The sequence below is a fragment of the Sipha flava genome, unplaced genomic scaffold, assembly GCF_003268045.1.
Source record: "Sipha flava isolate LNK unplaced genomic scaffold, YSA_version1 302_pilon_pilon, whole genome shotgun sequence".
Lineage (NCBI taxonomy): Eukaryota > Metazoa > Arthropoda > Insecta > Hemiptera > Aphididae > Sipha > Sipha flava.
In genome coordinates this window covers 227,312-241,802 of record NW_020272978.1, presented here as the reverse complement: position 1 = coordinate 241,802, position 14,491 = coordinate 227,312, and the positions used below count along the sequence as shown (strand labels likewise).

At 25.7% G+C, this 14,491-nt stretch overlaps 1 protein-coding gene across 2 annotated transcripts in view; it reads left to right on the top strand.

The window, feature by feature from the left end:
- LOC112686242 overlaps window positions 1-14,491 on the top strand; it is a 245,020-nt gene that overhangs the window by 100,764 nt on the left and 129,765 nt on the right. For both annotated transcript variants that reach the window (XM_025558448.1, XM_025558449.1), the window contains exon 3: window positions 8,379-8,592. In XM_025558448.1, coding sequence (XP_025414233.1) covers window positions 8,379-8,592 — 214 coding nt within the window. The remainder of the gene's footprint in view (window positions 1-8,378; window positions 8,593-14,491) is intronic.

Genomic DNA, 14,491 nt, shown 5'->3' with positions numbered 1-14,491 from the left:
ATAGCTTATAAAGTTTCAGTAGCATTGCGTATTGGTTTTAAATTGCAAGCATCTGATCTACATAAACTAAGTGAATGTGAACTACTGTGTAAATACAACGCTAGTGGATATGATTCTTTCACTATTGCTTGCACTCTGTTAAATTTTTCTTGCATTACAGACGCTCGACCGGTATCCAACAATACTTTAGCTAAGTTTTTGCCACATACATCTACCACTGGAACAAATTTCAGAAAGTCTTCCCTTAAAATGTTTGTTCTGTTATCAAAGTAGCGTACATACAAACTAAATTGTTCAACACCGGAAATATCACAAGTCTCAATAGCCAGAACTGTGCAACTGTGTTTAGACTGATTAATTTTGCATACCAACTTTTTAACAATAATATGGTTAATTGTATCAATTATTTCATTTCGAAATTCTCGGTTTGTATACATTCTTTTTACAATTTTTTAATGGTTTTTAAATATTATGTCAACTCCACTTACACGGTATCTCAAAAATGCTCTAAGATTTCCATCGTTTTCTGTATAATATGGTTCATCAGGTTAAAAGTGACCACTATCTTTATGACCTCATATTGCCAATCCTTGACGCCCGCACAACACAATAGTTTCATTAATTGAGCATAATATTTTCCTATTTTGTTCAATTTCAAGTTTAAGTTTGTTATTTAATTGAATGGCTTTTGTTTTTTATTGAATATCGATAAAAATCCAACAACTTTTGAAATTGCAATTCAATAATATTTATTTTTTTTTTTTTGATACGCATAGAAAAAAATATAGTAATCTACTGTTTTCAAACATTTTCTTAGCTGAAAATACCTCATTAGTATAATTTAATCAAATTTTTCTTAACGTATAGTATTTTTTATTATGTACCTATTTATAACGGGTTTTTGTATTATGTGTTTAATTATTTTGCATATTATATACCTATTTATATCAGTTTTTTTGTATTATGTGCGTAATTATTTTTCATATAAATGCATATTTTTAATTTAAGGGAATATATTAATAAAACAGCATATTTTTTTTTTGCATATTTTATTATTATTTTTAAAGAATATTGGAAGAATATTTTCAAAATTTTTAAGAGAATAGTAACATCTTATTTTGGCTATTTTTAAAGAAATAATTCCGATCCCCAATTATAATATATAATACATGTAATGTTTTGTGTGTATTAAATAATAAATTTATATAAATCATTCTTAATATATTAACTGTTTTTTTTTTTTTTTTTTAATTTATATTAAATTATAAATGATTCAATATTAAATCTACTTCTTCTTTCTTCATTCACTGAACAATATAACATCTCTGCAGTCGAATTAGGGTAGATTAATTTATTATATAATTAAATCCTTATACATGCACAAGGTACATTGTACATGCGTATATAAAAATTGAATTTGCGTATAATATATAAATATGTAACTTTTCTTACTTGTATATGATATACTATATATATATACACATGAATATATTGCGTACAAACTCTAAATTACTACCTTTTTATATTTATATGTCGTAGGCCATATGGAAAATTAGTTTTTTTGCAAAAAGACTAGACTCTTTGCAATGGGGTAGCCCGTTTGCGAACTACTTATTATTTTTCCAAACAGCCTACTGTTTTTCAGGCTCATTGCATACAGACTAACAGTTGTTAGGCCTTTTAAGAATTAATTATTATTTTTTCAAACAGCCTGCTGTTTTTTAGGCTCATTACATACATACCAATTTCAGTTAGGCCTTTTAAGAACTACAATCATTTTATGGTAAAAACCACTTTAATTATTTTATTTTAAGGATTATTGATAATAACACAGTACAAATATGTAACATAAATGTATAACATGTAACATTATTATTTATTAATAATATAAAGGTATTTATTTATTGTCACATGTGGTTTTTTCGTGGCATTTTGAGCTACACAGTACATTGTTTTTCCGACAAGCGCATCATCTATTTGTTTTGCACGATGTCTTGCAAAAACATTTTTGATAACCCTGCCCTCCAAATTGAGAATGTTTCTTCGCTATTTCTCTTAATGTCATCATTGTATTTAATACTTAGTCAAGAAATTCTGCATAGGTTGTCTGTAATACATTTCTGCTTAGCCACGTATTTATAATTCCAAATCGTGTACCAATTTGATAAACGTTATTTTTTTTTTGTCGACAACTTTGCCAATTATATTTTGTGTGTCTAATGTTCCACGATCTACCTTTGGAATATTAATTATAACTAATTTCTTATCACTAAATTGTATCATTTTTTCTGCAGCTTTTTTTTGTCCTTCAACAACTTCTACTCTTTCTTTCTGAATTTGTTTTTCTCTTACACATGTGTCGCACAAAGATTCTTTGTTTATGATAGACACTTTAGAAATGCACTTTTTACAGTCATATATATTATTATCATTGTAACAAAACTTGAAGTATTAATGCATTATTAATTTTGTTAACTTTATTTCCAAATATATTAATTATTTTACAATTATATAAAATATTCAAACTACAATACAATATGGATATAATAAATATTCCCTTCTCTTGAGGAGGTTATACAAAGATCATTATACAAAAATACATAAACTGTATGATTCACAATACTGTGATATCAGTATACGTAAGGCGAGATTTACACTAATATATCAACGTACTACTTATAGTATGCTACGTGTAAACGCTAACGGGCAGGGTTATCAAAAATGTTTTTGCAAAACATCGTGCAAAACAAATAGATGATGCGCTTGTCGGAAAAACAATGTACTGTGTAGCTCAAAATGCCACGAAAAAACCACATGTGACAATAAATAAATACCTTTATATTATTAATAAATAATAATGTTACATGTTATACATTTATGTTACATATTTGTACTGTGTTATTATCAATAATCCTTAAAATAAAATAATTAAAATGGTTTTTACCATAAAATGATTGTAGTTCTTAAAAGGCCTAACTGAAATTGGTATGTATGCAATGAGCCTAAAAAACAGCAGACTGTTTGAAAAAATAGTAAGTAATTCTTAAAAGGCCTAACAACTGTTAGTTTGTATGCAATGAGCCTGAAAAACAGCAAGCTGTTTGGAAAAATAATAAGTAGTTCGCAAACGGGCTACCCCATTGCAAAGAGCCTAGACTTTTTGCAAAAAAACTAATTTTCCATATGGCCTACGACATATATATGTACATACACGAAATTGCACATACATGTATAAGGATTTAATTATATAATGAATTAACTTACCATAATTCGACTGCAAAGATGTTATATGTTCGGCGAATGAACTAGATTTAATAATGATTTATTTATAATTTAATATAAATTGAAAAAAAAAACACAATTAATATTTTAGGAATAATTTAGATGGTATATTTATTATTTAATACACACAAAACATTATGATACATTTATTATATATTATAACGCCATAAAAACGACTGCCATCGATGTCGTACGCCATGTGAGTGTCGTAGTGAAAAATCTGGTCGTTGGTCAATGGGTGTCGTCCGAGGCGATAGAGCAGATTTGTTTAGACAAGAAAATACTATATGACCACAGATGTCTATATTATAATACAAATATCTGTATGACTGTATACATTATATTATAACACATTTATTAGGAATTATGATGACATTAATTTTAATATTAATTACAAAGAGTGGCTATCATTACAGTAGAATATTATAACAAGATACATTTTGACAGCATGTTCTGAATGAGTTTTCTTATTTTTGAGCAATTAATTTTAATTGCTCAAAAATATTAAATTCTAAGCAAAGAAAAAAACCATTTTTAGGTTTTTCATGTTATGTAAATACATAAATTCTGAACATTTAAATTGTATTATTTTGAAGAAATAGGTTATAATCATGAGCTTCTACATTATCATAAAAGTTAACATTAAAAAAAATATAGAACTTATATTTTTGATAGTTATTGACTCGAAAATACGTTATGAAAAAAAATCAAACCATCTGCATCGACAATTATTTTAAAAACGAAAAATGGCGACTACAGTTATTTTAAGTATAATTGAAATGTGTGTTTTTTTTTTTTTAATATTAAAAATATATGTTCTGGAACTAATAGCCCTATAGATATAGGTATATAAAACATAACATTGTCCACGATTTTTTTTTATCATTATAGATGATAGGTAAACTATCAAATAATTTGTTACTCGAAAATAATTAGCAACATTTTAAGTTTATTAACTGTTCAAGGCATAAAATACGATCGATATAAGGCCATACGGATACCTTTGCCGTTTTATTCACATTTCACATTCAATGTTCGATGTAAATAACTTAATTTTTATTTCAAAATGCATATTTTGGGTTCAAAATTAGGGTAGGCCCATGCCTACCAGACCTACTCGCTAGACACGCTATCTTGTTCAACGTTGTAAACATGTTGTATCTATGAAATTTGAATGAACTGAATTTAAAGTGCTGTGAAATTATTTCAAATATAAAGTAGTCATATATATTTTCACAATTGAAAAAAAAACATTATTTTATGAAATATATAGCGTTTGTGTTAAATCGTTTAATCGATTTTTATTTCCATATTGCATGTGTTTTGTTGGTTCGGTATCGCCTCGCTTAGGATTCCGTAAGTCGAAAAAAGGTCAAGAACCTATCATCTATAATGTTTGATTATTTACTAAATTTCATCTTCTTTGCATATAATTTGATGATGATATGTGCACGTAATTAATGTAAATTGCTTAAAATAGTGTGTTAACCGCAAAAGCGTAACTAGGAACATGGCAAACACTTATAATTGATTTAGGGCCGAAGAATTAGTTAATTAAACAGGCTAATGTATCATTATTGTTCGAATGAATTTATGAGGATTTATATTTTATTTTTTAATTATAATTAAAATACATAAAATTATTTAATACTATTATGAAATAGTTTGTTTGGTTATTTAGTGTTTAATATTTTGCATTTTAATAACATTTATTGTAAGAATCGTAAATGCCTGGAATACAACAATAGAAATTTAATATTTTACTAAGATTATTTTAATTATGCACGAGAATAGATGATTTATTTGAACAACCATATGAAAAAAATATAACTATGAACATTAAGTATTTATCAAGTCAGAAGAATTTTGTAAATATATTTTTGATTGAAATATATAGTTAAAACTCAAAGAATATAACGTAACAACCAAATTGCAAGCATAGACAATACTTTCATAATATTAATAACATTCTTTCCAAGAAGATTCATTTTCAAAGACGGCTTATTTTGACTTTGAATTTTAAAATATTTAATTCAGTGAACATTTAAGCATTTAATTTTCAAGCTTAGAAACACAGGGTATAGAATATAAATTTCATTTTCTTTATTAAAAATATGTTTAAACAGTCTCAAATAAATGTTTATGTTCAACACTCTTATTGTAATGTGTTTTTTAATTTCTAAAATTTTATTAACAACGGGAGTAAACAATTCGTATTATCTTGATTAAACTCTTTTGGTCATTTTTCTATATGTTTTAAGTTTATATCGTAATAAATATTTTAATTCAATATTCTTATTGTAATCATGGTTAAAAATATATTAATTTTTTTTCAGGAAAAATGTGTTTAAAAAATATCAATGATTTCTTCAAATCATTTAATTATGTTACACCAAGTATTTTCTTTAAAAATGTCAAAAACCTTTGCAATTTAATTTCACAATTTTTTTTTGTTTTTCTATAGTTAATTGTTTTTTTTTTTTTTTTTAATATTGCTAATGTTTCAATAATATAATATTGAATCGTTTTTCTATGTTTCTGTAACTATCAGGATATTTTATAACCATCTGTACAACTCAGTTTCTTATCTTAGTTAATAACGACCGTCAATTATATTTTTGTGTACATCTGCTACGTATACCTATATAATAAATATATGTACTCGTGTGAAACTTTAGTGACACTTTTACTCATCCAATAAGTGTTTTCTGTCATTAATCGCATAACTTTTTCATTCCAATGTTTCATAACTAAAATTAATTTAATTGTTTATTTACTCTATTGTTTTGGCATTTATTGATTGAGTTGAATTAATTTAGTACCAATTTAAAGGGCACTTAATCTATATTATATATCTAACGCAAAAAAAAAAAAAAAAATAATAAAATAAGTTCAATTAAAAATAAAGCGTTTACCGTTGTAATCTTTAGTAACATGTTTAATTTTACTGCTAAAAATATATGTTTATAAAAAATAAAGATTAATTTTAGGTTGAAGTACTACGTATAGGAATACCTTACATAGCTTAAATATAATATGCTTAGTAATTGTATGCCCGTACATTGCAATTTTCGCTGCCATTAATAACAATGTGAAATATTTTGTTTGGAGAAAATATTATTTTACAATATTTTTGAAAAAAGACGCCTGTAGAACATTTTATCATTGTCTCTCGTGTACCTCTTACGTGTTATAATTATTTTGAAATGGTATACTGTTATAGTTTTATCAATATATCATTCAATAACTCTTCTTTTACCGCCATTTTGTAAATCTAATTTATTTTAAGCTATATAAAATATAAATTAAACATTGAGGGGATGTCAACATAATTTCAATATCAAAAAATTAATTTAAATATTTGTAATTTATTCATGCAATATTTACTAATAGTTGTATATAACTTAAATTCATGCTAAAATTATATCGGCTACAAGAAGTTTGTATGAGAAGTATAAAATGCATCGAGTGAATATTTTCTTGTTTTTCTTCTTCGGAGTAATTATACACGAAATTAAATGTTTTGTACTTCATTAATTATATGGAAAATTCCTTTGTTATATTTTTATTACCCGCAATGAGAGTTTAAAAATATTATCGTAAGTTACGCTGTAAAATATCAAGTTAAAATATGTTAATTACAATTCCACATGTGTACAATTCTTTGGTAGAAGAAATGCCCTACAAATTATGTACATTCCTTTTGATGCATAAATTGAAGAAAGAGTATAAAATAGCTTTGGGATTTTAGACAGTTTTTAGTTGCATAAGAAACTAGAAAATTATCAAAAAAATTAAATTGTTCTATTATTACATAAATAATGAACCTAAATATTTTTTATTTTGGATTACGCGTTTATTATTTTATTTTAAATATGTGATTTTTAGTAAAAATACACTATTTTAGTTTAGAAATTGTTAGAAATTATGGTATTTTTTTACATCTTGATAAAATAGTTTTTTTTTTATAAAATTAGGATTTTATAAAAAAAAACTATTATCTATTATCTTTATCTAAATATATGAAATATCGATTTATTTATATCCTATTAAAAATTAAAACATTTGATAACATTTGAAAAGTTCTCTAATTTGTTATTAATGTTTTCAAAGACGTATTAATTTCAATTAATTTTTTTTTTTTTTTAATTCAATTATATTTTTTTAACAATGATTTTCACCATAAAGCATTATGCAGATAATTTATTTATTCGTATTTCGTTTAACTTTATGCGCTGTATTAAAGATTTCTTTGTATATTGTGTACGATAAAAATCGAGTATCTTAGAAAGATCAAGAAATATTCTTGACATGGTGTTATAAAAACATAAATCTTTACTGGTGGCGAAGCTATCGCGAACCGATGTTATTATAGTCTACTAAAATTATTCAGATCGAATCTATTATCGAGAGAATCGAAGGTAACTCTATACACAAGTTACTTGAGACCAGTGTTGATATATAGATGTGGACTACTACAAAAGGCGATTAAACTAAGTTATGTACAACAGAAAGAAGAGTGCTCAGAAAAATATTCGGCCCAGTCTGTAATAGAGAAATGAAAACATACGAAAGAAGACACAATAATGACTTACAAAGTTTATAATGAAAACCAAATATACTATCGTTTAGCAGAAGCAAGAGGATAGAATGGGCTGGACATGTTTGGAGGGCAGAAGGAAAAATGATAAAACAAGTTACGGAAGGAAGAATTGTGAAGAAAAAACCTGTAAGAAGACCCCGAACAAGATGGAAGGATGTAGTAGGAAAAGATCTTAAAATGATTCATGAAAACGTAAAAATGGAAGATGCGAATGATAAGATCCGATGGAATGAGATAATGGTGGCAGCGATTGACCTACATGGACCGTTAAGCTGTTGGGAAGAAGAAGTTTGCATCTTGTATATCACTTTTAAAAGCCTTGATCAGAGTATGGGCACGTAAATAGACATCACGTATTGGTCCGTGGTTAGACACTCTTGACAGCGTACCTGTTAAATTACATAGCACGCGTTGTATGTTCTGTGTGCATTATTGTTTTATAAATACTGGTTTAATTTATGTTAATAATTCACATCGTAATTATGTGTTGCAGTTCCTATCGACCAAGTGGCCATTCCGGTTGGAGGAAAAGCATATCTGCCGTGTGACACGCGGTATGCCGGCCAAGACACTAGTACGTCTGTCGATTCTGCCGGATTTTTCATGGTCATGTGGTTCAAAGAACAAAAGGAAAACCACTCAGATGATCCAATCTTCGAGCAAACCGGAGCATCGTCTTCGTCCACTGCTGGTGAACCTATATTCACGTGAGTGTATTTAAACATTATTCTACAGTCAAGGAACAAAATATCGTGTTTCTTAAAAAAAAAAAAAAAAAATTAGGACTATAACTTAAAATTAACTAAGTTCCATATAATTATTATTTGGGGGACATGGGAAAAGTTACTATAACTCGAAATATGAAATAGGAAATGTTTCACCATACGCAATTTGTAACTGAATTTAATTGAATAACTATAGTGTTGAATTTATCGTGTCTTACGTAAAAAATATATATTGTAATAATACTCAGTATGTAGAGTAAACTAATATTTAAAGTAAGCTGTTCATTTCATCGAATAACATATGTTGGAGGCGTGCTATATATTTAAATATGAAAAATATGATTAATGGCCGTGTTTGGAAAAAAATAAAAATCATAAACAAAGCGCATAATGTGTTATATTACTCCGCACGGTCTTTGGCTTGCAAGTGACTTAATACTGTAATACATAATCTTAGTATTTATTTTGATATTGTCATGACTGTAATTGAATGATTAAATATTAACATACAGGTATACCAGCTGACAGATTAATTGAATTTTATATCATAAACATTAAAAAAGAATAAAAAATGTATATAATGTATTAAATGTAAAAGCAAAATATTTTACATTTCCGCCTTGAGTATATTGAACCGTTTTTCAAGAAATTAACTTCTGATTTCAAAACTTTCCAATTTCTACTGTTAATTTATGTATTTTTATCAGAAACTTCCTTGATTGATTTTCGATTCGTAACGATCGGGGAAAAGCTATAATCATTACAATGATCAGTTATGTGACTCTTACAATTTTTTTTTACAAAGCAATTTCAAAATTCTTTTTTTATAAAATCTCAATTGTAATGAAAGCTGTTCTACGCTAAAGTGAATAAGCGTGGCAGGCAAGAATTCATACACCAATTATTTCATGTCCCGTCTATTTTTTTTTCTCATTTCAATTAAACAATTTTAATAAATAAAAACAATTTCTATTTTTCCATTTAACTTTATGAGGTCGGCCTTTTGTTTATAGTCAGTGTTCATTAAAATTCTATCCAAGAGTGGAGAGGGGATCATAAATTTTCACAGTAGTATACCATAGGAATAAATAATTCTTAAAAAAAAATTAATAATTATTACGAATTCGGTGCCATTTTTGACGTGCATATAAGTCAATTACTTCATTCACAATATCTTCATCGAGTTTTAAAGAAAATTCATCTACACTAATTTTCAGGCAGTATTTCAGCGTTTTTTTGTCCCATTTGGCTTCTTATATTGTTCATTATCTTATTCATGGTATTTAAATAAATTTCTTAACTCTATTAATAACTCTGTTATAGCCGTTAAAACTGGTATACATATTAAGTATGGTATACACATTTATTAATTTACCAGTTTTTTTTTTAAATTTTTTCATATTTCATACCATAATATGGTATGAAATATGAAAAAATACATAATATATATTATGTAGTCTACATGTTTTTAATGGGGAAGGTAGTTATTTTTCATCGGTAGGGAGTAGGTTACCCATCCTTGATCATCCCCTTGAAATAAAAACCACCTATAGTTATACTTACCGTATCGTTTTACTCATTGAATTAATTAACATGGTAAAATGAATGTTCGTATAGCTGTTTGCTTACTTTTCCTTATTTATTGTTCGCTCCGTTACAAGTGTATTTAGTAGTATATTTTTAAAAATATACAATACCGTTAATCCAAAAATCAACTCGAAAATTTTTCTCTGGGCTTGAAATATTACAGTAGATGAATAAAGCATGTTGATGGTTTAAATTTTAATCAAGGAAATGGTCGTCACTATTTGTTGGTTTGTCAAATATTTTTCTTTAGGTGTAGTGTTTATTGTATTGTAGACCATACATAATGTACACACAAAAACAGATTTTAGATTTTATATATTCTTTTAGTTTATAATTTTTTTGTAAAAAAAAAAAAAAAAAAAAGTTAAAAAATTAATAATAAGGAGGTACTCTAGACATTAATAAAATGTCACCATGTATGATATATAAATCGTTTATCTATTTACGTTTATCTTACGAGTATATAAACTCATTTAAAAAATGATTGCACAGTCTGTCCGAAGCAGATAAGTATTTAAAATATACGTTTTTATAATAGTTGAAAATCGATTTAAGTTCTCTAACATAACCATTCAAGTTAAAAAAGTTAACCCTGTAAGTAAGAACCATCTAATGCACATACACACACGTATATCAATGCATGACATTACGTGGGTCAAGTGTGAAACGTAGGTCGTATAGATTAGGTGATAATGTAACCTTACTTAAGCCAGATAAAATATACATTATTGTCTCAAATGTATGACCATTGTATTACCTATTGTTATTGTATATGTACTGTTCTTGTTTGTTATAAATTCTTTGTTTTATACTCGTACTTTATTTGGTTAATGTACAAGTTATTTATGGTTGACAGTCCCAAACAAATTTAATATGTTTGAATTCGTTATATGACGATTACGCAGGATCTGCGTATGTGGACATAAATAACAATTTTAAATATAGACTCAAACAAGGTTAATGTATTGTGCATAAGTGTACCTGAATGTTTTTCAAAATATGATTTCAAGGGAAATATACGAACCAGTATTATCAGTTCGGTAAATCAGCACCGCCATATCAGTTTCTAAATAACGGATATATTATAAAAATAATAATTCTGCGCTCGTATTTTAAATAAATAAATCTGTGTCTTTCATGAGTGGACGTGTAAAATTATCAAAACGTAATTCGTCGAGAATTTATTGTTATTTCAACAATTTTGTTTAATCCACGGAATAATTGTCGGAAATTAACCGTGCGGAATTTATTATCCAAAATTAAATCAAAATTCGAAGAAGAATGATATATGTTCTATCACTTTTGATGAAGAGAAATTAATATTTTCTGTTATATACAAAGTAATCAAACTTTTATATTTGATTTCGGTAATCAGTGATAACTATTTATTTAGCCTATGGTCAAGATTTTAATTAATGTTTGTGTAAAAGTAAATATTTAATAATGATTCACATTTTATTTTTTACAAACATTATAAAATTAATTAAAAAAAAAAAAACTAAAATTATTACATTTTCAATTGTAACTAAATATATTTGTACATGACATAAGTTATATAATTATGCAAGTAAACTAAAAAGTTAAAAATTAATAATATTTCTAATAAAGAAAAAAATATCAATAAATAAAAAATTTATTATGTTATTTGATATTTGATATTTATTTATTTATTTACAAACAAACAGTGAATATATACAATAAAGTGATAGTTACATTTGTTTGACACCTTTAAGCAATTACTTGTGTTGAAGGTGGTGAGTTCATAATATCTTAATATCTAAAGTTTACACCGATCAGTTCTAATATTGAATTATTATAAAAAGAGAAAACAAAACAAAATATAAATTTTGTTTATCGAATTCAAATCGTTATAATAAACTCATCTGATTCATTATATAATATTTAAAATGCTTATAATTACTGAAATTATTAATATTAATTGACATTCTATTATATAGTGAAAGTGCTCGATTTAAGTAACATTTATCTCTAAATTGTTTGTTACATTTTAGAATAGTTACCTACATTTATATTTTTCCTAAATCTCGTTTTGTAATCATGATTACAAGGTGGTTGGTACATGTTTAAAACTTAATAGCAAGGTACATTTAATAAGAAGTTTATCGAAGTCATTATAAATAAATGTAGTACAAGTAAGAATAGGAAGTTTTAAAAAAAATTTAATAATCTTATTCATAGTCGATTTTAATTTGATCAAGTGAATTTTGTAAGCACCACAGTTAGGTTAATAATAACCTAACCAACAAGACGATCAGTATTGCACAAAGATAACTAAAAATGTATCTAGATAAAGATATAAGATAAAACACTATTTTTCTGGATAAAAAAAAGATAATATTTTTTTATTTTCTTAATTAATTTACACTTTTTTTTATAAATTTATATTTAAAAATTAAATTAAATTCAAATTAACTTAATTTTGATCTAATTGGTACCTCTAATATAAATAATAAACAAAAATATTTATATTATGTACATTTATGCATTAAGTACTTAGTTTCAAAAACAATAATACATTCTTTGTAGGTATATATCATTTTATAAAACAATTTATTACAATTTATATAACACTTATTATGGAATAATATTTATGGTTAAAATATTAAAAAGTTAATTTAACCATTATCTGTATTATTTAATTCTCTTTTTTAGGAATCAAATATTGTAAGTTACTAGAAAATATAAATTGAATAGTATTTATTAAATAATATGTAAACAATTCTTAAAAATAATACTTATAGGTACAATTTAAATAATATAACTAAACATATATTGCAGTAACAAAACTTTTAAAATATTAGTAAATAATTATAAAGTCAATAAATTAATAATATTAAAAAAGTTTTCATTGATTTTAAATTTTTATTAGTTTTTAACTTTTAAGTTCAATTTTTCGAATTTTTTGAATAAATATTCTCGTATTTATTTATCTAGATCAGGGGTCGGCAACCTTTTGAATCACGCGGGCCATATTTTTTTTTTCAAATGTTTATCAAGGGCCACATTAAAATCAATTTTTTACATATGATATATACTAATAATTGTATTGCTATTATATTTGATTATTTTATATAGAAATATGAGTGTAAAAATATACGAATGTTACTGAAAAAAATTGCTTTTAAGAAAAAAATTAATTTTTTAACAAATTAAATATCATGGCTTACCTTTGATTTCGATGAAAAAGTATAAATCAACCAAAAAATTATTAAAAAAAATGATGTTCATCACAAATTGTTCTTTTTTAGTCGCCATAATGTTTGGATTTACTTGTAAAATGAAACTATTACGCAAAAAGTCACACGTACGGGCGTAATCACGGTGTAATACTAATTGCTACAAACGCAAAGTAACTATGTCCATAGAATAAATATATTAGATACATAAGTATTAAATGCATAGAGTAAATATATTTAAAATTTTAATTTTTAAATATATACAAGTATATTTAATTTATCCTATGACTGAGTAGTGCAGCCATCATTATCTTCGACTCCGATTAGATAATAATAACAATTCTATAGATTAAACTGACTGTATAACTATATAGAATAAACATCAACTATTAACTATTAGATTAGATTTTGTTTATAAAGAAAAAAGAATTGAATAGTATTGAAAATTGTATGAAAGATTTTATTGAACAAAAATAAAACATAAAAATTAACCACCTTTGTGCGGGCCATAAAAAATTGCTTCGCGGGCCACATGCGGCCCGCGGGCCGCGGGTTGCCGACCCCTGATCTAGATAAATTACGTTAGATAACTCCAGAATTCATCTAAGATAATTCATCGGATATCTAATTTTGTTTGTTATCTGGATGAGATAAAAGATAATTAATTATTTATCTAGATAATGCTCAACACTAATGACGATACGCATTGTCAAGAGAAAACTTCTTTAAAACGAAATGTCTATGTTATTAAAGTGTACAATCCATTAAGACTTATAACTTTTTCAATGAGACAAAATTTTAGTTACTCTTACATATATTACTTAATTAACTATGTATATTTGATTTAACTTTGAATAATTACAAAAATTATTATAAATTAAGTATTATTTTACGAAACCTGTATATCATTTGTATGGTATAATGTTGTGATGACACAAAACTTTTCTGGCTTAAGCATAGTTTCATTTTTTATTATTAAATAATCATCAGTATCCACAAAGTATATTCCACTATACATACGGGCTGAGATAATAACTAAACAACCAACATCATACATTTATAGGCAACAACCAACGTCAGATAAACAACTTACTACT